Source organism: Periplaneta americana, chromosome 5 (assembly GCF_040183065.1).
Source record: "Periplaneta americana isolate PAMFEO1 chromosome 5, P.americana_PAMFEO1_priV1, whole genome shotgun sequence".
Classification (NCBI taxonomy): Eukaryota; Metazoa; Arthropoda; class Insecta; order Blattodea; family Blattidae; genus Periplaneta; species Periplaneta americana.
In genome coordinates, this window is record NC_091121.1 from 125,441,190 (window position 1) to 125,466,767 (window position 25,578).

Consider the following 25,578-nt stretch of genomic DNA (forward strand, 5'->3'; position numbering starts at 1 on the left):
ACCTGACATAATTAGGGACATTAAATCCAAACGTTTGAGATGGGCAGGGCATGTAGCACATATGGAAAACTCCAGAAATGCATATACTGTAGAGTGTTAGTTGGGAGGCCAGAAGGAAAATACCTATGGGGAGGCCGAGACTTAGATGGCAGGATAATATTAAAATTGATTTGAGAGAGGTGGGATATGATGTTAGAGTCTGGATTACTCTTTCTCAGGATAGGGGGCGATGGCGGGCTTATGTGAGGGCGACAATGAACTTCTGGGTTTTCTAAAAGCCATTTGTAAGTAAGCAGCGTAATAGTAATATTAGTGATGGTGGTAGTAGTAGTAGTAGTAGTAGGCCTAGTAGGAGTAGTTATAATAATAATAATAATAATAATAATAATAATAATAATAATAATAATAATAATAATAATCTATTCCCTATACGTCATGTTTTCTTACGCAACGAGAATCTGCGCAATTCAATATTTTTCTTACTTGACAATTTCTCGTAACACAACTTCAGCTAATACTATACCGTAGATGTGTAACCCTTTCTTTCGATATGTAACGCATGTGTTTAATTGTATTAACGTATCTCTCTTATCTAATGTTTGTTACAGACTGATATTACGTAAATGATAAGCGATGACAATGCACTAGATAAAATATGATGTTTTCACACAAGTCTCCCTTAATTTATAATAACTGATCTTGCTGATGTAGAACGTCCTACATCAATAGAGTGATACAGAGAATAATTTGCAGTTGTTCAACATTCTGTTACATTTCATAGGTAAGTCTAGTAATGAAAACTGCAAAATTATATTCAACAATTTATATCGCGTAAAACATTCAAAATCACTGTTACAACTTGTAACTACTGTATATAGCATTTTGTCAATGTTAATTATTTAAATTAGTGAACACTGACAACTTGCGATCATTGAAAAATGGTACGAAGTACGATAGCATTTTGAAAACAAGACCGCAGAGTTACCGTATGTCTGAGTCTTGCGCCTTTACGGGCATATATAATTATTTCCCAGCATTTCAGAGGAACTGCAAATTGCAATAAAATGTATATCTTTAAAGGAACGCAAAGCAATTTTATTATGGTCCTATACTTTCAGAAATATGTACTGAACCGTATTACTGGGGACCGCGTCTATAGCTCTAACGCTAGCGTACTGGTGTTCCGTTCAGGGGGCAGAGGTAAATTCCTGACTAGATTGTCATGAAATTTCTGATGGATAAAGCAGACGTCACAGAGTTTACTTCTCTGTGTACTCAGATTTCCCTTTAACATTCAATGAACACTCTCCACCTTCCCCTCATTTTATCTATCATGATAAATTCTGCACGGTAGGTTAATACGGGTTTCCGATGCTGATGTAGGAAGGGTTTAGGGCTCCGGGCCCTGAGGTTTGTCAGTCACTCGTCTGAGGATGGTCTGCTTATCAGAGTTGGCTTCAGGAATGTCACCCAGGCTAATTGTCGGACTTGGACAGTCATCTTATACGTATATCGGGTGTACGATAGGAGAAGCAAGCCCAAATGCAAAGATCCGGTCCTCGAAAGGCGAAGCAGAGCCGTATTACTGCCCGTATTCTCTTGGACAGCGTAATTGTTCATGCCTGCTTGTGTACATCTGAAGCCTCTTTAGTAGACAGCAGATTTTTATGGAAAAGCTGTTTTTATATTGATAAATGATAATATAGTTTTGGGACTTGGTATTTACACGTTTCATGAACATTTATGCTATTTGAGAGTGCCTAAAGAAGCCTATTTTGAGATGTTCACCTATTTGTGCCCATTTTAAACTAGACAAAAAAAATATTTTTTTCTCCCTCTTTGTGAAGTGCTATTAAAAAGAATTGAAGTTCTACGTTGTAAGAACTATAACAATGACTTCCCTCCTTCTCTCTCTTTCTCTCTGTATGATTGGAAGAGTGCTTGATGTTTGAATCTAACTTTACTGACAACAATGAGCGCAACCAACAGTTTGGTAATTTAAATACAACATGAGTGGCTCTACAATAAGAACTGCAGAGCTGCAAAACCGCCATTTAAATGGACCTGTAAATTAAACATGTAAAACGTGTTTTTATGTAATCTAGTTCATTGCTTCATTTATTTTTCCAATTCATTCTCCTTCGATTCGAGATTTTACTGTCTGTAGGAGCCTTGAACTGCTCGAGAATTTTAGCTGTAGTGTACTTTTCGGTTCTGTGATCGACAGTTCCCGGAGCTCAACGTAGGGTAGTCGGCAGCAGAAAACTGGTTTTCTTCACAGTCCCATAGGACTGCATTAGAGCTGCAACCGAAGCAGCTCTCTCCGAATATACAAAAGAACCGTCAACACCCTCATCTCTTTATGACCTGCATTAGAACATATAGGCTTCTGGACTACTGCAGGGTCTATATCATTACAGTTCCAGTGTGTTATAGTACTGTGGGTGGTGTGATGTGATTAGTTAGTGTTTCTAAGGAAATATTTTATATTAAAAATGAATGAAATGAGAACCTAATCGACCAATCCTTTTCGAAATTGAAAGAGAAATTGAGCGTTAATTTAAGAAATTAGGACGTCCTACACCAAATTTAAATATTTAAATTTCTGGTAAAAAATAGAGGAAATCATGTAGCCTACTAGTCATTTCAATACCGAAATGTATAATGGAAACGATTGATTTTTTGCTGCGCTCATGAAAACGCTTTCTCCCCCACCCGTATCTTCTTTTTGGAATAGAAAATACACAGACATAGACCGGAGTGAAGGATTTAGTTAATTTGACTTTAAAAAACTAGGAAAGCATGAAAATATAAAAACTCATTTCAATTCAAACAGATTTGTCACTGTTAGAGATATTAAAATATTCTAACACAGCTTGATTTTGCGTATTGGATTAGCATTCAGAAACAAGATGAAAATGTTTATAAAAATAGATATGCTCTATCTAGAATAATTATCTGTGTGAAACTCTGTGCCGCATTTAAATTAGCGATGTGAGGACTTGCCGAATCAGAAGATTCAACAAAGTGCGGTCGGAGTTTGACTGATTTTACTCCACATTTAGATTAAACTTTCAAAGATCATTTATAGGACTCGTCACAATTAAAAGAAACTACGAAAATAATTCAAAATTTATTGTTGAATAGCAATAAAATTATTGGAAATTTCTCTTCACTGCCACCAAAACATGACATTGAAAGTTTGGTGCAAACTATCTTAATGGAATGTAGGCTTAATGGAAATTCAGTCATAATTAAGGAGCGGATTCCTATGTAATTAAATATTTTTCTTGCGTGTGATGAAACACAATTAACAAATTTGACTATAATTATTTATTTACTGTGCCACCTTTGCTTACCTTAAAAGTTTAAGATAAGCAAAGGTGGCACAGTAAATAAATAATTATAGTCAAATATTAATAGCTTATCGGCATACCACAACATGAAATTGACAATTAACAAAGTTAAAAATTCCGAATGTCAAGTTTCAAGTTTAAAACCCGAATTTTATTTCACATAAAAACACATATTTTCACAAAAAAAAATTATGTAAATACATATTTTCAGGAAATCTATTATAAACACATAAATCTTGGAGTTTTTTTACTTAAATAATTTTTTACAAGAACTTTTAAATATTTTAAAACTAAATCAATTATATCACTCAGAAATACGCTATCTTTTTAAGAATTCTTGGTTGCTTCGTGTTTTATGGGCTGTGTGGTGTATCCGTGATACATTTTTGTAATAGTATCGCCTCAAGTTCTGAGAACTGCTAGTTAGCATATCAGTGTTATTAATGAGAATAAATTAACATGGACAAGAAGGAGAGATTTTGCAACATATAATTAGGAATGTTTATTGTTGCTGAAGATGATTTCATTCCGCGCTTTGTTTGTGAAACACAACAGATAAGAGCTCGGGTATAAACATTTCATTTAAACAAATCTGAGATTCATGTTCATGCCTCTCGTTCATGCCTATGAAGTGAGGAAATACATCTTTTTTTGATTCCCCGTTATCGGACCATAAGCATAAGTTGCGTAGTGTAGACGTGGAGGCGTCGCTATAAGAAGCTTTTCTCCGACATTGTCACTCAGTAGCTAGAAACATGATTTACGTTAAGACGTGTATGTATAGCCTCTTAAGATGCCTAAAATCAAATCGAGTTTAAGATCGCGTCTACAGCAATATATAGATGAATTTAAAAACATTTTTACTACAGACGGAAAAGGTTATTTTGCCAACCATGTGGTAAATCAGTAAGTGCAGATCAGACTCCCAGGTAACCCAACATTCGTCTGGAAATAAGCACATTGCCGCTGCTTCACGTGTGCATTCACAGCAAAACAGTAGATATAAAAAAAATGTGTAAAGTAGCTTAAGTATTGGAGGGTGTGCCTGTAGGTGAAATTGACGGTGTAGGTGTTTGTGACATTCCTCTCTTTAAATATGCACGTCTGACGTCCTGTGATGTGGAAAGATCGTTTTCACAGTATAAGTCGTCGTTCAGAGATAATGGGCATGCATTTGTGATGGAGAATTTGGAAATGATCTTTGTTGTTCACTGCAATTCTCGGACAACTACTAGCAACTGATACTCAAGTGTGATTGGTGAGTACCTAGTAACATTTTTTTTTCAAGCTAAGTAAGGTATTTTTGTCATATTTAAAAAAATATTTCTTTTATTTTTAGCACATATTTTCGTACTTTTTAGCACATAAAAAATAAATATATTAAAATTTTTAGCACATAAAAATCCGCTCCCTAGTCATAATAATTGAACCACATAAATTAATTGTGCTGGTTAATGGCGGGGCTAATATGAATGGGAAACACAGAGAATTTGTACTGTGTCTCACAGCTCATTTCTTGCGTTGTTATGCCAAAGAATTAAATTTAATAATGCAACAAACTGGTCAAGTCACGATACTTTATTGCAAGTCTGTAGGAAATCCCAGCTCTCTGTTTTATAATTCCGTCAGCCGGTATGGGTGTAGGCTAGAAAAGTTGGCGTAACGAAATTCGATAAGAGGATCCGGGTGAATTGCCACAAAACCCGAACAGGTAAAGATAGTTACAAGGTCGAGGTATGTTAATTGCCACAAAATTATCTGCGGCCAATTTTAGAGTTGTATCTGCGAGATATGTTAATTGCCATCAACAATTTTAAATTTTATATTCATTATTATATCTAAAAGTAACAAACATACATGGCGGTGTGTCCAAAGAAGAAGCTGCAGAGCGAAGGTTTACACAACAAGGTTAACTGAAGAAATATGTGACATGGGTAAGTGTGACTTTATGCATAATCATACGAGCACAGCCGAGGTAAAATTAAATCGACAAGAAATAAGCAATACTTTCAAAAGGAAAGCAATAGAAAACTTATCTGAAAAACCTTAAAAAATCTTTCGTGTTGAATTGGCAAATCATGACAATGAACATTAGTTGACAACAGCGGATCTTGAACTTATTATGCGAAATATGCATTTTACCAGATCAGTTTTACATCCCGCATTGCCTAGAACAAGATGAGAGGTCCAAGAAGTGCAGAAATCAATGACCATAAAGACTAATAGAAGTGACGATTTTATTCTTGAAATTGACGTAGAAAGTGAGTTAGTGATTTTTTCGTGTATCACGAATGTTATCAGCTTTGACTTTGTGGAAATTCACATATGGCTTAGTGGCAATTCACATATGCTTAGTGGCCAATCACATATGGCTTAGTGGCAATTCACATATGACTTTGTGGCAATTCACATATGGCTTTATGGCAATTCACATATGGCTTAGTGGCAATTCACATATGACTTTGTGGCAATTCACATATGGCTTTGTGGTAATTCATATATGGCTTTGTGGCAATTCACATATCTCACACTGACCTAACCGCAATTTTGTGGCAATTCACCGTTCCCGTTAAAAGCGTTCGAACGATAGAAAGTTTCTGATGGTTGTTCATTCAGGTATCAACATATGGGGCATATCTCCACTACGTGACTAGTAGGGAGAGGTGTAGCATGGGGTGGGTAGGGCGCGCGAATGATTGGAGTACAATTTCGGGTGCACAGTCAACTTCGAGAAGGGGCTGTAATTACACTTGTTATCCGATTTACAGTACCTGGCCACATTATTATAATCACTCACATTTTTACTATATTTTACATATTACTTCCTCATTTGAACTCTAGTTTCCTTTCTTAAGCAGAATTCACATTACATATTTAATTTTTAAACAATATTAAGTATAATTACAATTATAACAATGTTAATTCAAGAAATATTGATAAATAGCCAACCACACCTCATTTTTACAGAAATTTCAGTATTTCGTACGACCTCCTTTGGCTTTGATTATAGCTTCAATTTTCTTTGGCATGCTTACAATACACTTCTGTATTATTTCTTGGATCCTCTCATTGTGATTCCAAATATGTATCAGCCTTTCAATAAGTCGAACTCTGGTAGTAATAAATTCTTTTGACATCTCTCTTTTTACGAGTTTCCAGACGTTCTCAATGGGGTTCAAGTCCGGTGAGTTTCCTGGCCATGGCAAAAGTGGAATATTTTTGGAAGCCAGAAACGTTTTGACTCTCCTAACAGTATGGCAAGGTGCACCATCTTGCATAAAAATATATTTCTCCCCATTTGGGAACCATTCGTTCAGCTGAAGGATAAGCCTGTTTTCCAATACCTGGATATATTGATCTTATTTCATTGTTCCCTGAACAATGTAGAGTCGTCCTGAACCTTTGCCTGATATCGCAGACCATATCATGACTGATATTGAGTGTTTAACTGGTTTAACCAGGCATCCAGGAGCAAAATTTTCTCCCTTTCGTCGACGAACAAAAATAGCTTTGTCCATCAAACACTGACAGTTGATTCATCGGAGAAGCAAACCTGAAAGTTGTCAAAGAAACTGATAAAAACTCTAAATTTTGTCTTTAAGTATTAAATACAGTATTTAATTTAGAGTTTTTATCAGTTTCTTTGACAACTTTCAGGTTTGCTTCTCCGATGAATCAACCTTTCAGTGTTTCATGGACAAAGCTATTTTTGTTCGTCGACGAAAGGGAGAAAATTTTGCTCCTGGATGCCTAGTTAAACCAGTTAAACACTCAATATCAGTCATGATATGGTCTTTGATATCAGGCAAAGGTTCAGGACGACTCTACATTGTTCAGGGAACAATGAAACAAGATCAATATATCCAGGTATTGGAAAACAGGCTTATCCTTCAGCTGAACGAATGGTTCCCAAATGGGGAGAAATATATTTTTATGCAAGATGGTGCACCTTGCCATATTGCTAGGAGAGTCAAAACGTTTCTGGCTTCCAAAAACATTCCACTTTTGCCATGGCCAGGAAACTCACCGGACTTGAACCCCATTGAGAACGTCTGGAAACTCGTAAAAAGAGAGATGTCAAAAGAATTTATTACTACCAGAGTTCGACTTATTGAAAGGCTGATACATGTTTGGAATCACAATGAAAGTATGCAGGAAATAATACAGAAGTGTATTGTAAGCATGCCAAAGAAAATTGAAGCTATAATCAAAGCCAAAGGAGGTCGTACGAAATACTGAAATTTCTGTAAAAATGAGGTGTGGTTGGTTATTTATCAATATTTCTTGAATCAACATTGTTATAATTGTAATTATACTTAATATTGTTTAAAAATTAAATATGTAATGTGAATTCTGCTTAAGAAAGGAAACCAGACTTCAAATGAGGAAGTAATATGTAAAATATAGTAAAAATGTGAGTGATTATAATAATGTGGCCAGGTACTGTAGATGCAATAAACAGCATACGTTTGGTAAATACACTACTTTTCATGCAGAACTATTCACTTCAAAGTGAGAGTAAAGTGGTTGACATTAAATAGAATTGGTTGTAGGTGATTAGTTTTAAAAGTGCAGTGTGTGTAAACTGTAGTTATCATTCTTATAAGTGTATATTTTACAAAAACAATATTTAAATACAGTACTAACTTAGGCCTATATTACATAAATTACGTGAAATAATGATATTCTGACCGTAGAACAGTGTAAAGTGGTCACACGACTCTCATCCAGGTCTGTACTTGCACATCATCTTGCAGCAGTACTTATGCAGCCCGCGAACTCAAGACGCGCAGCTTGGTGAGTCATTTAATTATTCTTCAACGGCTCAGAGTAGCATTCTGATTTTTTAAGGGTGGTTAAAATAATTTCAAGGTATTTAAGGATTTTTTTTCTGTAATTTTAAAGTAAGTCGCTGCCATTAAAACATATTTTTTATGTGTTCAATGTTTTTTTAAAAACAAAGTTAACAAACTTATATTTTTATATTATTATACGAAGAACAAAGTATGTACTGTCACCTTCAAATTGAGACAAAGAGCAAATCTCTGTGATGATTGTTAGTGGAGATAATCACGTTGAACAATAATGATGCACGAACTATTTCAGAATCTTTGATAACACACATATACTACAATAATCGATATAGACAACAATAATAAAACACGTATTTATTTTTTCAATCCATAGAATGTGTAAAATTTGTTTTATATAAATCAGAGAAATGAAAGTCAATTCGAGGTTAAATTTGTGCGATTTGACGTGGAATGACTGGTACACTATGTGTGTAAGATAAATAAATGGAAGAAGAGACTGTAAAAAGACAAGTATTGCACAGGCAGGTGCGGAAAATAGTGTTTAAGGAGTATAATTATTTTAAAAACGTTGACGAACAGAACGCTGCCGGCCATCTTGATGCTGGCTGCAACGTTGCCAGCGCGCAAGAAACGATTGCAGAAGCATGTGGTGTGGGATTGAGAACGTGGAGAGAATGTTGTTAGTGAAGGAAAGAGGGTTTGTTTGGTGTCATGCTTACAGTAATCAAAGGCTAAGGTCATTATTGTTTTTTGATAATTTAAGTTCTCTCCTGCGCTATTGTATTGCACGTGCGCGTGAAGTATGATTTGGCAATGTTGTATGCTGTTTTGCTCTCTCTATCTGTCTCTCTCGACGCAAAAGCTAGCAGATTACCACCTTCCGAATTGCCGTCGACTCTAAGGATTTCGAAAGTCAGTACCTAAGTGTATGTCTTTTCTTTAGTTGAGTTCAGTTTTTATGTTAGAGCAATGGTGACAATGTCAAAACTAGCAAGTTCCAAGCAAGCCATATAAGGCAGTGGCTTCAAGAATTTCCGAACTTTTCGATAGACGGAAAAATTATATTCTGCAACAAAGAGGTTAATTGTTATGTTTTATTTTTTCGTAGTTATACCTTGACTTTATTTCAGAGTTACGATTTTCTTTTCATGACATTATTAGATGAATGTGTTAGGCCTAATATTAAAATAAGCAAATATCAAGCAGATGATATTACTTTCAAATTATCTGAATTAATTATTATCGACTAGTTCGCTATCTACACTCTATATAGGATCCTCTCTCTCTCTTTCTCTCTCTCTCGCACTTTTTTTAAGGTTTCGAGTGATAATTTCATGCATAGTTCTCTGTTTAATGGCAAGTCTTTCATTGCAAACCCAGCATTCTTCAATTTCTCCTATTTTCCGTCCTCCTCTTTTCCTCTGCATATGAATCATAATTATGAAGCGCTCAGAATTCACGTGATGCAAGTTCTAATTTAAGGTTTAATAGGTACAACAGTGTAAGATATTTCAAAATGAATAATAAAATTAATATATTATTTGAAGATTTAGCAATAAATGGTTGTACTTCACCTGAACACTGAAACAGATTGTAATTTTCTCAGAAGACAAGTAGGCTCCTAAAACAAGTCCTTTTAACTTAGCAAACTGTGCTGTTGAATTTGCGGTTTTTTCGTTTGTTCAGTAATTAATATTATTTTCATTTGTGCGATGGATTGAGAAATTATTTAAATCAAACTACTTGGACAGTGAAAAGTTGTCGATATCTGATGCAAATGGAAGTAAGTGACATAACGAAAATGAAGGTAAAGAATAAAAACAATTCAAGTAATTAGTCATTAATATAGCTATGAAAAGGGAGCAGTTAAAGCTAGTGATGGTATCGAATATAGCTGTGGCGGGTGGAATGGGGTGAATTTTTCCCTATAACTTGACGTAAGCAGCGGTGCGTTAGGTTCCCTCAAAGCCAACAAAATATGTACACATCAAATAATTCGTCCCCCATGGAGGATTTGAAATCTATTCTGAATATTTTAAAAAATATAAGCCTGCAACAAATTAAAAAAAAAATTAAGTGAAGTTTCACAAAAGCTTGGACAATGTAATGACACATGGTCTAAAATTATTATTCTGGTAGAAAGTGTACTGACCTTCTCAACTGTAGATGGCTGTACACCCTAAATCAGTAATTTCCAAACCACTTATTATTTTAAACTTCAGTGCAAAACGGACTGAAAAATCAACTATTAGAATTTACAAAGTTCTTGCAAGACAACACTGTTGACATTGCTTGTGTAAATGAAACACATTTAAATCGTACAGACAATATAAAAATCAAGAATTATAAAATCTACAGAACTGATAGGGAAAATAAACCAGGTGGTGGAACTGCAATACTAATTAAGAAAACTATTTCTCACAATCCTATTAAAATATCGAACCTGGAAAATGTTGAATGTACTGCCATAACTGTATTGCTCAATCATCGTGAAACAACAACAGCAGCTGTGTACAACCAACCTACAAAATCTTTGCTCTTATCAGACTTAGAAAAGTTCATACATACTACCAAAAATTTCATTATTTTATGAGATTTAAACGGTAAACATCAAAGTTGTAACTCCTTAACTCAGAACTCAAGAGGGAAAGTCTTACAGATTCACAGTATTCAAAATAATTATGCAATTGTAACTCCCGACATTCCAACATTTTACCCTCATAATGCTAAATGTAGCTCTATTTCATCATACTGCAAACATACTGTCTGTTACAACAACAGCTGACATAAGTTATGATCACAATCCTGTACTACTAACCATTGATTCGAGCGAAGGTCACACACTTTTCACGAAGAGTGAAAAAATTACAGATTGGGATTTATACAAAAAAAAAATTCTTGCCAATATCCCTGGAAATCCAACAATTCAAACTAAATGTGATATAGATACAGCTGTACAAATATACAGATATACAATTAAAGATGCATTCGAAAGAGTTACTCATTACAAGTCATATAAACAAGTGCAATATAAAAATATAGAACTTGAATCACTTCTAAGTCGTAAAAGGGCGCTCAGAAGAAGATGGCAGAAAGACAAGATTCGTGAAGATAAAACTGCACTGAATAAAATTAAAAAAGAAGTCAGGAACTTACTTACTGAACTCAGACAGGATAATTTTGATGAAAAACTTCTTCTTTGTGAATCAGAGCCTTCAGAATTGTGGAAAATTAGTCGTGCCTTGACAGGGAAAAGAACCAGACCTGAAAACAATGCCCTGAAGAACTGTGATGGAACAGTAGTGTATAGCGATCAAGGCAAAGCAGATATTATTGCCAGAGATTTACAATCAAGGTTTCAAACAAACAGTCTTGCAAAATGTAATGATAATTTTACTCGTGATGTAGAATTCATACTTCAAAATTATTTCAGTAAACGTCCAGAAAGTTCACCAGAAATTATTTGTCCTTCAGAAGTAAGAAACATAATAAAAGCTCTAAATCCTACGAAATCACCTGGTCCTGATCATGTTCATAATCAATTATTACAAAATCTTCCTTTACCAGCTGTAACACATCTCACAAAGTTTTTCAACTCTTGTCTTCGATTAAATTATTTTCCCTATGAATGGAAGAAAGGAGTTGTTATTGTACTCCCAAAACCAGGAAAGAGCCCATTATATCCGGAAATTTTAAGACCAATTACTTTATTAAATACTATGAGTAAAATCCTGGAAAAAATCATCTTCAAATTTATTTCACAACAAAAATGTTACATACCTAATGAACAGTTTGGATTCAGAGAACACCACAGTACAATACATCAATTCTATCGTTTATGTAATCACATGAATTCCACTATAATTAGTGGTCAACATACAGTTTGTGTCTTCCTAGATGTTGAAAAAGCATTCTATACTGTATGGCCTCAAGGTTTGCTTATACAATTGATAACGTCTGACCTACCTGATACCTATGTTCATATCATTAACAGCTTCCTAACAGAAAGAACCTTCAAAGTGAAAATCAATAACATATTCTCTTCCGAAAAAACAATAAATGCAGGTGTTCCTCAAGGTGCAGTTTTATCACCTACACTTTTTAATATCAATACAGCGAATTTCCCTCGCCACAAAAACTGTCGCTTCGCCCTATATGCTGATGACACTGTTATATTCACTTCAGACATGGATATTCACATTGCAAATAATAATTTACAGGATTACTTAAACAAGATAGAAAATTGGTTCATAAATTGGAAAATAAAAATCAATGCCTCCATAGTAATTTTCACTAAAAGAAGACCGCAAGAACCATTTGAACTGAAACTTTTTGATGTAGTAATTCCAAATCAAAACGAAACAACTTATTTGGGGATACTTTTGGACCATAGACTTTCTTTTAAGCCTCACATGAATAAAATTGCTGCCAAAGGATATGCTATGTTTCAACGTTTGTATCCTTTATTCAAGTCGTCATCACTTAGTTTGTGGATTAAGAAAACGTTCTACATAACAATAATCAGAGCTAGCCTCCTATATGCATATCCAGCTTGGTCGTCCGTTAATGGGTCTCTACTGAGAAGACTGCGTGGTGTACAAAGAACAGTTCTGCGCACAATTGCTGGAGCTGATTACACAACATCCAATAAATTTTTACATGAAGTTTTGGACATAGCATCAATTGAAGAGTTTTCGGAAAATTTAAAGCTCAAATTTATACAAACATTGAAAAATCATCCAAATCCTCTGCTACAGAAGTTTAATCATCAAGCATAAAGAATAAAACCCAAGTTATACCAGCCATATATTTTATAAATTCATCATGGATTAACATCAAGGACTGAAGAACTAGACTGAACAATTTCAAAGTGATTATAAATTAAAGCAAGAGTCAAAAGCAAGTCAGCTTGATCTCCGTTCATATAGACTTTCAGTGCAACAAGATGTTGGTTGGAGTCTGTGGATATACCAGAGTAGCGCAATCACCGAGTCCGCCGCCATTGTTATTCCTTTTCAACCCGCGTGGGATAGGAATATTTAAAGTAAAACTCAGATATTTTTAATTTGAAGGACAAAATCTTCTAAAGGATTTTCTTACATTTTAGAACATTATTGTCAGCCAACATAATTATGTATAAAAACTTCATTTAATAATTATTACAGCATAAATAGGCCTATACATTTAAGTGTTCAATACACTCCTTCATAAACATCACAGTTATAGGTATTACGGCAACATGAACTTAATAAATTACAAGTAACAAATGAAAACAACATGTTACAAATAAAGAAAACAATAAATCTAAACATTTCCAACTGCATTCTTCGTGCAAACTCTCCGACTTCCGCATATAAGGGGACACTATACTGAAATTAGTTTTAAGAGTTCACAATAGCGAAATCAATAACTACCACACTTAAGAAGCTAGATTCACCAAATTTTGATCACTGGTATATCTGCTTAATAGTGACAAATGTACAAAATTGCATCCTCCTATGATAAGTTATTTGCATATTATTAAAATTTTATTAAAATATTGAACCGCTTTATATAAAAAGTCGCTTGCACAATTGACATTATTCTTAAGTGACATTCATTTATATCGATCCTTACATACATGGAATCAAAGCTTACTATAGGGTTTTGCTGTAAAATTAATCAGTAAATTACTAGAATTTTTTTATTATAAAATAAAAAATGTAAATTTATTTGAAAACATATCCCTTTTACCACGAAGTGATTCCTAAGGGCTATCTGTGGAGATATGACTTAAAAAATGCAAAGAAAGCTTCTATCACAGCTATTAAGAGGAGCATACTGGTACTATCTTTATTCCAGTGTAAGATTGGTGATCAAGATAATATGTGGTCCCAAAATTTTGTTGCAGTTCATATTCGAGAATACTAAGTGGGTGGTTGAGATACACATAAAGAAATGCCTTTTGGTATCTCCATGCTGTGGCTGGAACTTCGCGATGATGTGTTTGACTGCTACTTTTATATAACGAAAAGCAGTGATTTCTCCTGAAAATCAAAACACAAATTGTTTATCCGGACCTTTCTTCTATGTGGAGACCTATCGCGCATGACGAATCAATGTCTGTGTCAGAACCATCATAACAATATGGATTCTGAACCAGAATCTCGATAAATTTAACCAGAAGTTGGACCACGTTCATATTCAATAGATCATGGAAATTTTTCAATGCCTGGTGCCATAGAGCCACATTTAATAACCCAATCGGAGTCAAATTACTTAATTCGAGACTTTGATCTTCATAAAACGAAGGCACTGCTACTTGGATCGAGAATCCGACAGTGGAATCTACTGGAAAAGGATGTAAAAGTCTCATTTGCAGTGCGTTTAAAAAATCACGCATATTTTCTGCTACAGCTAAATGGAAATGTTTTTAAAAAAATACTTCGACACGTCAAACAGTATATTTAAAAAATAACAAACTAAACAGTTAAAATAAATGTTCAATTAATTAAATATTCAAAATATTGTCCATTTACGACCTGGAAATCTGAGAGACGCAGGACAAATTCATGTTTAACATTTTCAATTAATGTTGGTGGTATTTCTCTACACTTCACTCGTATTCTCGTTTCAACTCATCAATATCAACAGCTTCGTAGTAAATACTTTACATTTAAAATAACACCATAGAAAGTAATCAAGAGGGGAAAGATCCGGCGATCTTGCAGGCCACTCTACAAATCCTCTTCTTCTGACCCATCTATTAGAAAACACTTCATTAAGATATTGCCATACACGAGCAGCATAATGAGAAGGAGCCCATCTTGCTGATACCAGATGGAATAGATTGTGCTACAATTCTCCCCATCCTATTCGATTCGTCCCGGTAGAAATTTGTCCCAGACAATGTGTATCATAGTGTATTTGTACCCTATGACATTTCGTACCAAGCCAATTGGTATCAAAATTTTAATTGTACCATTAGTGGTACAAAGTGATAATGAAGGGTGCCTGCTGGAGTTGTGTTACTATTTATTTAGAAAGACGTTGAATTTTTTACATTGTAATAACAATAATCATTATAGGCTCTCGGCTATATTGAAACCAAGTGCACGCAGGTAGTTCAACTCTTCTCCTCTATTGTTGTTGAAGTGCAGCAGCCACTGTTCACGTCTTTGTCTACTGTGAATCTGTCGGGTATAATTTTTAACTCCTCCAAAGTTTTTGGATTAGGTGGAAAATGTGTAGCATGTATCCTATGGATATTACGTCGCATACTTTCCTTTTCCATAATGCCAAGTATGTTTCACTGGTCGTGGTGTTTATGTGACGGTTAATGATTGATGTTGTTGCCTCATTAGAAGTTCGTGCATCTTCATTGATACCAGCTATGACTTCCGTCACTTTACACTTACCCTAGTTCGGCGGGTGGGTATGTTTCGTTTCTCGCAAAGTTGTTGACGTATCTTTTTGTAAGTGCAACCTGGAACCATAATCCCCTCTTTTCTCGCAACGCCATTGTCTTCTCCTCAGTAGATCGATGTCTCTTTACAGGAAACTTTTCCATATTAATTTCGGATTGCCTCATTTGTCGTGAGGCGAGGACGGTCCATGAGGAATGTATAATGAAGCTGTAAGTTCTTGAAATTTTGTAGGTACAAGTCAAATAGAAGTCACTGTTTCTGTGTGTAATGATTGTATTGTTGAATTTATGAAATATAAAATATTGTTGTTAATTAGGCCTATTCATAAATTTATTTTTGGGACCGATTGTCCGGGTATAAGTTGTCGTGGGACATATTTGTTTCTGGTACAAATTGTATTTGGGGCGATTTCCTTTTTGAGACCAATTGTCGCGGGACTAATTTCACGCGACATATAGTCGCGAAATATTGTAAATGATATGAATCCTAAACTGCCTAATCGCACAACCCTTCGTGCTGTACGTCTCGAACACCGCTATATTTCGGATATGCAATGTTTGTTGTATTTCTGTTGATTCCAGATTTAATATGCAGAAGTTGAAAACATTACTTTAGGATCATACTGAGTTTATGTCCTATCTACTAGAGATTTAGTTTACAAACTCATTATTTTTACTCATTTACAAAGGACGAGTTTTCTGTGTTGTCCTATATATATATATATATATATATATATATATATATATATATATATATATACACACACATATCTATATATAATTTGAACTGGTAATGGAAATTACGGGAAAACGGCTGAACGGATTTTAATAAATGGCCCCTCATTTTGAAGCTTGGAACCCAAAGTTTTTCGGAAAAGTAGTAATTTTCAGTGAAATGTCAATTTTCCTACATAATTTTCCTATTTTCCAAAATCCATCTGTTGTCAGTTTTGAGAACTAATTTTATTCAATCACGGCCGACTTGATTGAATTTCAGAACAAAACACACACTACAATAAATAGGCTATTACACGAAGACCATGACCCGCAGGATTGCCGACATATTTAGAGCTCAATTCAATTTGTTATTAAAAACTGATTCAGAAGTGCATAATTTTCAGAGTACAGCTGTGTATTGGATATTCAAATCTACGAAACTTGAGGTGGTTTAATGACATTATTACCATTAGAAATTAAATATTATTATACTGGTAGTTAATATCATGATGCATCTATTTTTCATTAATTGTACATAATATTGATGCTATATTGATGACATGAAAGTGAAACGTTTTGTGGTTATGTAAGTAAATGTAGAGAATATCTTAATTTAGATCTTCATTTCTATAATTTACTGAGTGGCTGCTATATATAACTACAAAACTAAAGTAAGATAATAATATTGTTATTAAAAATCAAATATTTTTATACTTATTAACCCAGTGGGGTTGGGTCTTTTTCATATACTTAATGGCGGTGTAGTGTAGATATTGATATGTATCATTGTCTTCAGTATTGGCTCGAGAGAGCGCAAAAATTACAGTTCCTAAGGAAAGATCAAAAGGTATTACATACTGATAAAATAAGAGGCCTACAAAATTTTCTGGTCTCCAGACCATTTCAGCAAGACCTCTTAGTAGGATAAAATGATTTTACGCTCTACATTTCAAGTTCTACATGCAGCAGCTATACGAAAATGCTATTGTTCGAAAGCTTAGCACACCTGACATTTTTTTAACTTTTGCCTACAATCCACAATGACCTGAAATAGCTACTGCTATCGTCCTGACATTGATACTTGCGTTTTCGCGTTGAAACTCAAAAACTGAAGTTGGATAGGTTCAAGAAAAAGTATTTGGTCTAAAAAAATCCATTCAGAGGGAGTATGTTTCATTATTATGGAAGCAAATAACTATCAAAATGACAAGTATTCTTCATTGAAAATAAATCTGAAAAATTTTTATTTGAACGTCTAACGAACTTAGTTTGCAGCAGTATTTGCTGCACAAGCCACTAGTAATATTTTATTTTGTTTTGTTTTGTTTCAGTTACGTGTCTTCGAAAGTAACGCGATGAGTTCAGAAAACATTCTGAGTGGTCCAGAACCATTGGGTACAACTCCAGATATTTCACTTGGAAGATATATGTATGAAGCTCTGAAGAAACATGGGAATAAAATATCCATGGTAACAATGTCTTTTTTGTATATTTTTGTCTTTTTAGTACCCCATTCTTTTACTTTCAAATTCTGTAATTTCCTAATTCTTTTTCCCTTCCCCGAATGCCTGTCCTACTAACATTATTTCATGTGTTTCCATTACTTTACCTAATAACAATAATAATAATAATAATAATAATAATAATAATAATAATAATAATAATAATAATAATAATAATAATAATAATAACTGTGGAGATCTTAATTAAATCACCCTTACCTTTAATGCATTGTAGACATCTCATTTTAGACACAACCCGTGAAATACGAGGCTGTATTGACAAGTTTTTATTTGGTCAATATATTCACCTTTTACCACTACATACCTAGCACAACAGTCATAAAGCAATTTTATTCCAATCTTGAAAAGCATTGTTTGTCTTAGTTTGCAAACTACTCTGCCACAGTAGTATTACTGTACCTGTACAGTTTCCCTGCAAAAGAATGAGACGATTGAATATTCCTAAGTCTCAGATGTAAGACATTGTGCATGATCGGAGACCAGAGCACTGATACACAAGATAACGAATAATGAGTTACTTAAATTCAGGCTATTAGGTTTGTTATTAGCATCGTTCCGAAATTCACTTCAATACGATAATATTACGTAAATAAAAGATATATATATATATATATATATATATATATATATATATATATCGTGTAGTTAAATCGACAATGGACCTTCAAGACTAGATCGACACTCCGCACAAAAAGGAAAGCTTTCGTGTCGTTTCAATAGCTCAGACGCTAAGACCTCTGCATGTTGTGTAGAAGAGAACGAGTTCGATTCTTAGTTTCCATCAACGACTTTTTTTGTCTAAATAACGTTGAAATAGCTAAGTAACGTTGAAATAGAGTTTTACAAAATTCTCAGATTAAGTGTTATTGATCACAGACAATACAAAATTTCAAGTTATAATATTATAGACGTTAATCTAATGAATGCATTTATACACACACATATACAATCTAAATGTATATATATTAATAACTAATAATTAAAATGAAATTTAAAAAATATACCTAAGCCACACACACAAACTTTTACAAAGGTTTAGAGTCCTTAGGTTATGTCATTTGTTGAGTAATTATTATAATATTTTATTAGTAGCTTTCCCATATTGTAAGAAATGCACCTGCACAAAACAATTTTTGTTAAAAGTGTGCCTTTGGATTATTTCATTCTCACCCCTTCAGTCGATTTTAACTATTTTATCTACGTGTCTGCAATAGTGTTTAATTTAATGTGCATTCAATTTTATTCATGTTATGATTGAATGAAAAAGCACTGTTGCAGTTATTGACTAATTACATATATTAATACTAATTATTAAATGCATATGTTAAGTAACCAATTGCAATACCTTTTGTAAAATATTTAATGTTTAAGTTGTCAATAATATTTCTGTACTACATACTATAAGACGTTAAAAGAATTTGCAATAGCTTTGGGATCCTCTACTTTATAATCACGGTTTTTAATGAAAAAAAATTCTTTCTTAGGATATCTACAAGTTTAACTTTAATAACATTCCGAATAGCTTTAATTGCATTATTTGAATTTTGTACTTTTCTATTCAAATGTATTTTATTTCCCTCTTTCATAATTTTTTATAAATCACACTGTACTTCTTGTAGTATTTAAGAACATGAGGATCATTACATTGTAACTCATTACATATATATTCTTCTTTTTAATACATGAGATTTTTAAGTCCCTGTGTTATCTACATTTTTTTTTTTTTTTTTTACTTTTGAATTTTTTCATAACATTGAGTGGAGAACTTTCACCTAAGTGATTCTGAAATTAAGTGAAACATACAATACATTTACTCTTAATATCAGTAGTACCAGAATCATATACGTTTTTCCAAGATTCATTTTGTAAACATAAATGTAAATAATGACTAAATACAGCATTTACGACCCTTCTTTAGTTATTAAGGTAATATTTTGAAATTGTTCTGTGACATTGGAAACACTTAGGATTTGTTTATCATGTTCAGACAAGCCATTGATTATAGATTCTGTCGAATAGAAATTCAGTCTAATTCTGTGTACAAAACGTTTATCAATGGCTGTGCTACTTCAGCTTGTATGCTGGTGGGAAAATGACTCTACGACTAAGGTTTCCAGTTTCAAGGAGTGAATTTAATTTACTTTTACGGAAAAGTTCCGAGAGATAATCTATGTTTATGTCACTACAGGTCACAAATTCCATATGAGATTTCTAAAGTATTTTCTTTATAAATTCAATGTTGGCTATAAATATTAATAAATAATGTAAGAAATAAGAATGATTGTAGTTATAAGTCTGATTTACATTATAAAAAGCAAGAAGTTACATTCCTAGGCAAGATTCGAATTTTCGATGTTTGGTTTTGTCGTCCAAAGCTTAAGTACGGACCTATTCAATGCTTATGTTAATAACCTACAATTTAGCTGTTGCAATGTGGTGTCATAACTTGGGTTTTGTTTACTTAATGTAATTAGATTTAATTTGATTAGTTTCGAAACAATTTGACTTCCTGTTATATCCTATTATTTAAATATTTAAGTTAGAGTTGATTTATTAACTCTTACTGTGCAAGATGCCCGTTATTTCAATAATTCTAATCACGTTAAATAGTCATTGTCTACACTAAAGTATTATCGTCATCCCTCATTTCTCATCTTAATGGCGAACCGACGTGACAAGAGACAGCGAGTTATAGCTCTAGTTGATGCTGGATATGGGGCTAGATCTGCTGATCGTTTGGTCGGTGTTCCTGGAAGTACAGCCGCGAGGTGGGTTCATCGCTACCAAAATTCAGGGGAGGTCGAAAATCGCCCTATTCCTGGGCGTCCGCGGATTTCTTCATTGGAAGAAGATTCTCTTATTCGAGACAGTTCGACAGGACCCCTTTCGGACTGCTAACGAAATAAGAGCAGCATCTAACTTTCCCAGTTCTTCACAGACTGTGATCAGCAGGTTGAGAAATCGCTGTATTAGGAGCCGGAGGGCTGCGCAAATGGAAATATTGGGGGAAGCACAAGCTGTCGACCGTCTTGCCTTCGCTACCAATCGAATGGATTTCGATTGGAGGTATGTAATTTTCTCCGACGAAACAACCATCTCGAGTGCTTACGAAGGTCCTGTCCGTGTCTATTGTGAGGGTGGTCTCCGACATGATCAGCGCTATGTGCACTGACGTGAAAGATCGGGGCGCTTTAGCATATCTTGTTGGGGGTGGATGTCTTACGATGGACCTGGCGTTATAGAACGCATCGATGGCCGGTTTAATGCGGGAACTTACGAGCACATTCTGGAAAATATATTCCTTCCTTCCGTCCGAGAACGTTTTCCCGGAGGAACATTGCTGTTCCAGCAGGATAACCATCCCGTGCACTATGCCGCAAGCATTCAAAATGGTGTCAAAGGACACCCGAGATCGAAATCATTAATTGGCCTCCAAAGTCACCTGATTTGAATGTCATCGAAAATTCATGGGCGGAATTGAAAAAAAGAAGTATAGCCACCTATGCCCACCGACTCCCTCGAAATCGAGACGAATTGTGGAATCAAGTTGTTGACACCTGGGAAGATCTCGCCGGGGATCAGAACTTATTCCACAATCTCGTGACATCCATGCCGGAACGACTTAGAGCTGTAATAGAAGCTGATGGCATGTGCACAAGGTTTTAAGTTAACAGGTCTCTTTTTGTTTCTTATGATTTTTGTTTGAGGAAGAATACTTTTAACTTCCAAGTAAGATTTATTTTTTTAGACGATGTTCAGTCCACTTGTAAGGCCCAGAAATTGGGCATAAATTATTCCATATTTTTCGACAAATTAAACAGTCGAGGAACTCTGAAAAAATTAATTACACCTCAATAAAAAAAGTTTTACCTGTAATCGAACACGATACGTTTCGGTTATTACAGTACAACCGACACGCTACTATATGAGCTACCGAGACGAGAGTGACAGCACCATTCCAGAATTTATATTTCATAGCAGGCATTTGCCATTCGGTACAGAGAAACAATATTTTGTGACTCGAGCTATGTTGTGAAATCGTGGCCTTAAATGGCTATCTTCTTCGTGATCCTTATTCTTGTCCTTGTCCTTGTTGTGGTCCTTGTAACAATTCTTGTTGTATTTGTCATGGTACTTATAGTTACGTCGATATCGAGTGAACCGCGCTGTAGAATTTTAACTTCCGACGACCAAGAGTCGTCTCATTCCTTTTAAGGGTAACTGTACATACATATCAGCTGAGTTCTCCCTGTCCATAAGTCTATTGCCGAGCTGATGACAGTATTCAATAAACAACTTACAATGTCATTCACAGTTTAGGATTATCACATGTTATTAATTTATGGAGAAATTCGTCGTAATTCAAATGAGGTAAAAAGATGTACCGTCAATGTTTTCCGCAATGAAGGTTATCTAATCCGCGAACTTTTGTACCAGTTTCTCAACGATTATTAGAAACTAGAAGTCTCTTACCCCGTTTCGAAAATCACACAGACAGACATTTCTTTAAAAATGGTACTGCTTTATGGAAGCGGGAGAGATTAAAATGTTGCATTTTAAAAAAATCGTGTAATTTTGTGCAGTAAACCATTATTGTTTATTTTTTAGACGTACAATAAAAAATGGACCAATATTGCCAATATAGTTAAATAAAATGGAAATTGTGCAAATCTGGTACGTTCAACCAGAGGTCCCGAGATCGATACCCGGCCCCGGAACAATTTTTCCCTTGAAATTATTCAAAATGGAAATATACCATACAGTTCTATTAATGAGACTGAAAGTTTTTATTTGTTCTTTGTTTTATGTAAACAACGGTCCGCCCCTGCATTAGAACAGAACATCTGTTGTGCACCGGTATGTCTGCATCCGCTTGAGCTGTACTGTATACTTGTAAACTCCCTCCTTCCCATCCAGCAACGTTGCCAAACGCCTAATATTGTAAACTTAATAATTAGTTAAATATTGCAATTGGAAAAAAAAAATGTGAGGACATTTTTCTTCCTTATGACACGAACAATCATCAGTTTAAATAATGACACATACCTCTTACACCCTGTATGTAACTATATATTTTTTAAATATGGAGAAATACGGAATACTATAATATAAAAATATAGGTTTAACCACCAAACATTCTCTCTTATTGCTTTTTAAAATCTACAGAAATGCACCAAACTACTTAATTATTCAATTATGACTAATTTATCATTGCTTTTTAATTTCGCTTTAATTTTTCCCACAGTTCTTAATTCAGTCTGCTATTGAAACAGTATGCCACAAAATGCTGTTTAATGCTAAGTTTGCACGGCGACAGTTTAGAGCGAGAGAAGATCTAAAGTATCATGAGAGCTCTCTAACGGAGTGTTTACACGGTGACAGAATATTGCTTCTCTAAACCCATTAGAGACCTCTCATGAGATTTATATAACTCTAAACTCTAATGTTACTCTCCGGACCGTTTACATGGTGCAGACAGTTTAGAGTGAGAGAAAGTGTTACGAGCATATAGAAAAGAACAGGCTGGTCAGTGCGTTTACAACTATGACAGAAACACAACGTTTTTCGGCCGCTGTAGTGTGCAATTCTTCTGAATTGAAAAAGGCAGAGGAGAAATAGATCTACGTGGGAAAAACCCTGGATATCTCGCCGGAACACGCATGGAGCTTACACATCGGACCTATAATTGGCAAAAAAGACAACTATGAGGATTGTCATTAGTATAAAGGAAAGGCTGTTGGCCACATTACGCTTCCTAGCAACAGGTTTATACCCTAAACACATTATTTTATTGTTCTTAACAGAATAAATTATGAATAATAATAATAATAATAATAATAATAATAATAATAATAATAATAAATTAACGTATCAAAATGGTAGACTACATTGCTCATGTAAAATGTATTAAGTTTCTTTCATTATGTTCGAAAAGGTATGATGTATGAATTGAACAACAGGAAGGTAGTGCCTGAGTTTATAATATGTAATATCTTTTCATATCAAAAAATGACAACCATTTATTTTAATATAATTGATACTTAGCAGTTTTGAACTTACGTCTATTAACCATAAAATATTGTACGAAGCATTTAATACGCAACGATGAGTCCTTTAAATGCCCCAAATGTCAATGTCAATAAGTGTTCTGCTACAAATATCTAGAACCGAACAGCGCTCTGAGCGGCGGAATTGCGTCTCTACATTTACACGGCGAGAGTTTAGAGAAGAGAGGGCTAGAGATTATAGCTGAGTATAGCTCGTGCGGAACCTGGTGAAACTTGGAGGGAGAGAACAGTATTGTGGTGTGGGATCGACTACCGACCGATGTTATGTGACGAGATGCAAGCGAGACTGAACAAGCGTTACCCCCTCCACTCTTAACTGTCCGTAGAACTGGTTTCTCCGTCAAGGTCAAGCTTCACCAGGTTCCGTTCGAGCTATATCACCGTGTAAACGGTTTTGAGAGTAGGTATCTCGTTGACTCTAATTAGATATTAGTGAGACTAAATAGAGCGGCCTTGAAAACTGCTCTCGCCGTGTAAACACCCTGGACAAAGAACTCGCATATGCTCTCAACTCTCATTATAGCTACTCTAAATTATTCAACTCAGTTGAACTTTTTCATAAACTCTCGCGACAGAAGCAGTATAAATGACGGCCAAAACCAATGGAGTGTAGAAGACAGGAAGAATATTGAAGCATATGAATTGGAAAGTTGTTTGTGGAATGTGTTTAACAAGAATTACAAGAATAAGGACCTTGAGAAATCAGGCATTATCAGAATCAGCTGAGACTGTTGAGGCGTCTGAATTTGGCTTTTAGTTTTGTTAATTTATTGTAATTTGGCCGTAATTTTAGCAAGGTCCATTGTTTTAGTTGTTAATTTGTGGGTTATATTCTTGCTTATTTATTTGCTGGAGGAGGTACAGCGAAAGGTCCATAACCTCCAGTAAGTGCGAACTGTAATAATAATAATAATAATAATAATAATAATAATAATAATAATAATAATAATAATAATAATACCACTTTTTATTATTATTATTATTATTATTATTATTATTATTATTATTATTATTATTATTATTATTACTGTGCAATTATCACCATTCACTTGATGTGGAATATTTTCTATATTACTTTAATACTATTGATAATGCATCATATTAATAATAATAACGCTCACCTAGTACATTACAAACAAATCACATAACTGGTACAGTGGGGTCTGTACCGGTATCTGTTAACAAGAATATAGTTATAATTTAACAAAACGAAATAGGCACAACTATTACACTGTATTAGTAGAACCATTATAAACACAGTATAATGAAAGAAGATGAACAATGTTATGTGAAAAATTATTTTTTTTTCTTTGAACACTCTGTCTCTTTTGAGGAGCTTAAACGCAATCAGTCATTTTCATCGCAAATTCTGCACACTTTTTTTTTTTTAACATTGGAGGTAAATTGGACTTTGGCCCTTGTAGCAAGAATATTTTTTTTCCTCTTTAATTTTGGGGGGCACAAAGCACATCTTCTTCTTCTTCTTCTTCTTTTTCTTCTTCTCAAGAACCACTTCTTCAGCTGCATCCTTTGCCTTTCTTTCATCAGGAAGCCTGAAAATTGTCTTTATACAGGGTTCCTACAAAAGACCTTTTCGGTTTCGAACACATGTAATTTACACGCTATGAATCTGAGGTGCATGAAAATAGTACCAATGGAAAGACAAACTCCAAACATTTAGTTTCTTGACTTAAA

At 34.4% G+C, this 25,578-nt stretch overlaps 1 protein-coding gene across 5 annotated transcripts in view; it reads left to right on the forward strand.

The window, feature by feature from the left end:
- Nucleotides 1-25,578, forward strand: part of LOC138700157 (luciferin 4-monooxygenase-like) — a 271,422-nt gene that overhangs the window by 79,074 nt on the left and 166,770 nt on the right. For 3 of the 5 annotated variants that reach the window (XM_069826545.1, XM_069826550.1, XM_069826549.1), the window contains exons 1-2: nucleotides 686-781; nucleotides 17,624-17,761. In XM_069826545.1, the coding sequence (XP_069682646.1) occupies nucleotides 17,648-17,761 (114 nt within the window). In that variant the 5' untranslated portion in view covers nucleotides 686-781; nucleotides 17,624-17,647. Of the gene's footprint in view, nucleotides 1-685; nucleotides 782-5,190; nucleotides 5,291-17,623; nucleotides 17,762-25,578 lie in introns of those variants that run through there. The other 2 variants (XM_069826547.1, XM_069826548.1) reach the window with 2 other exon arrangements.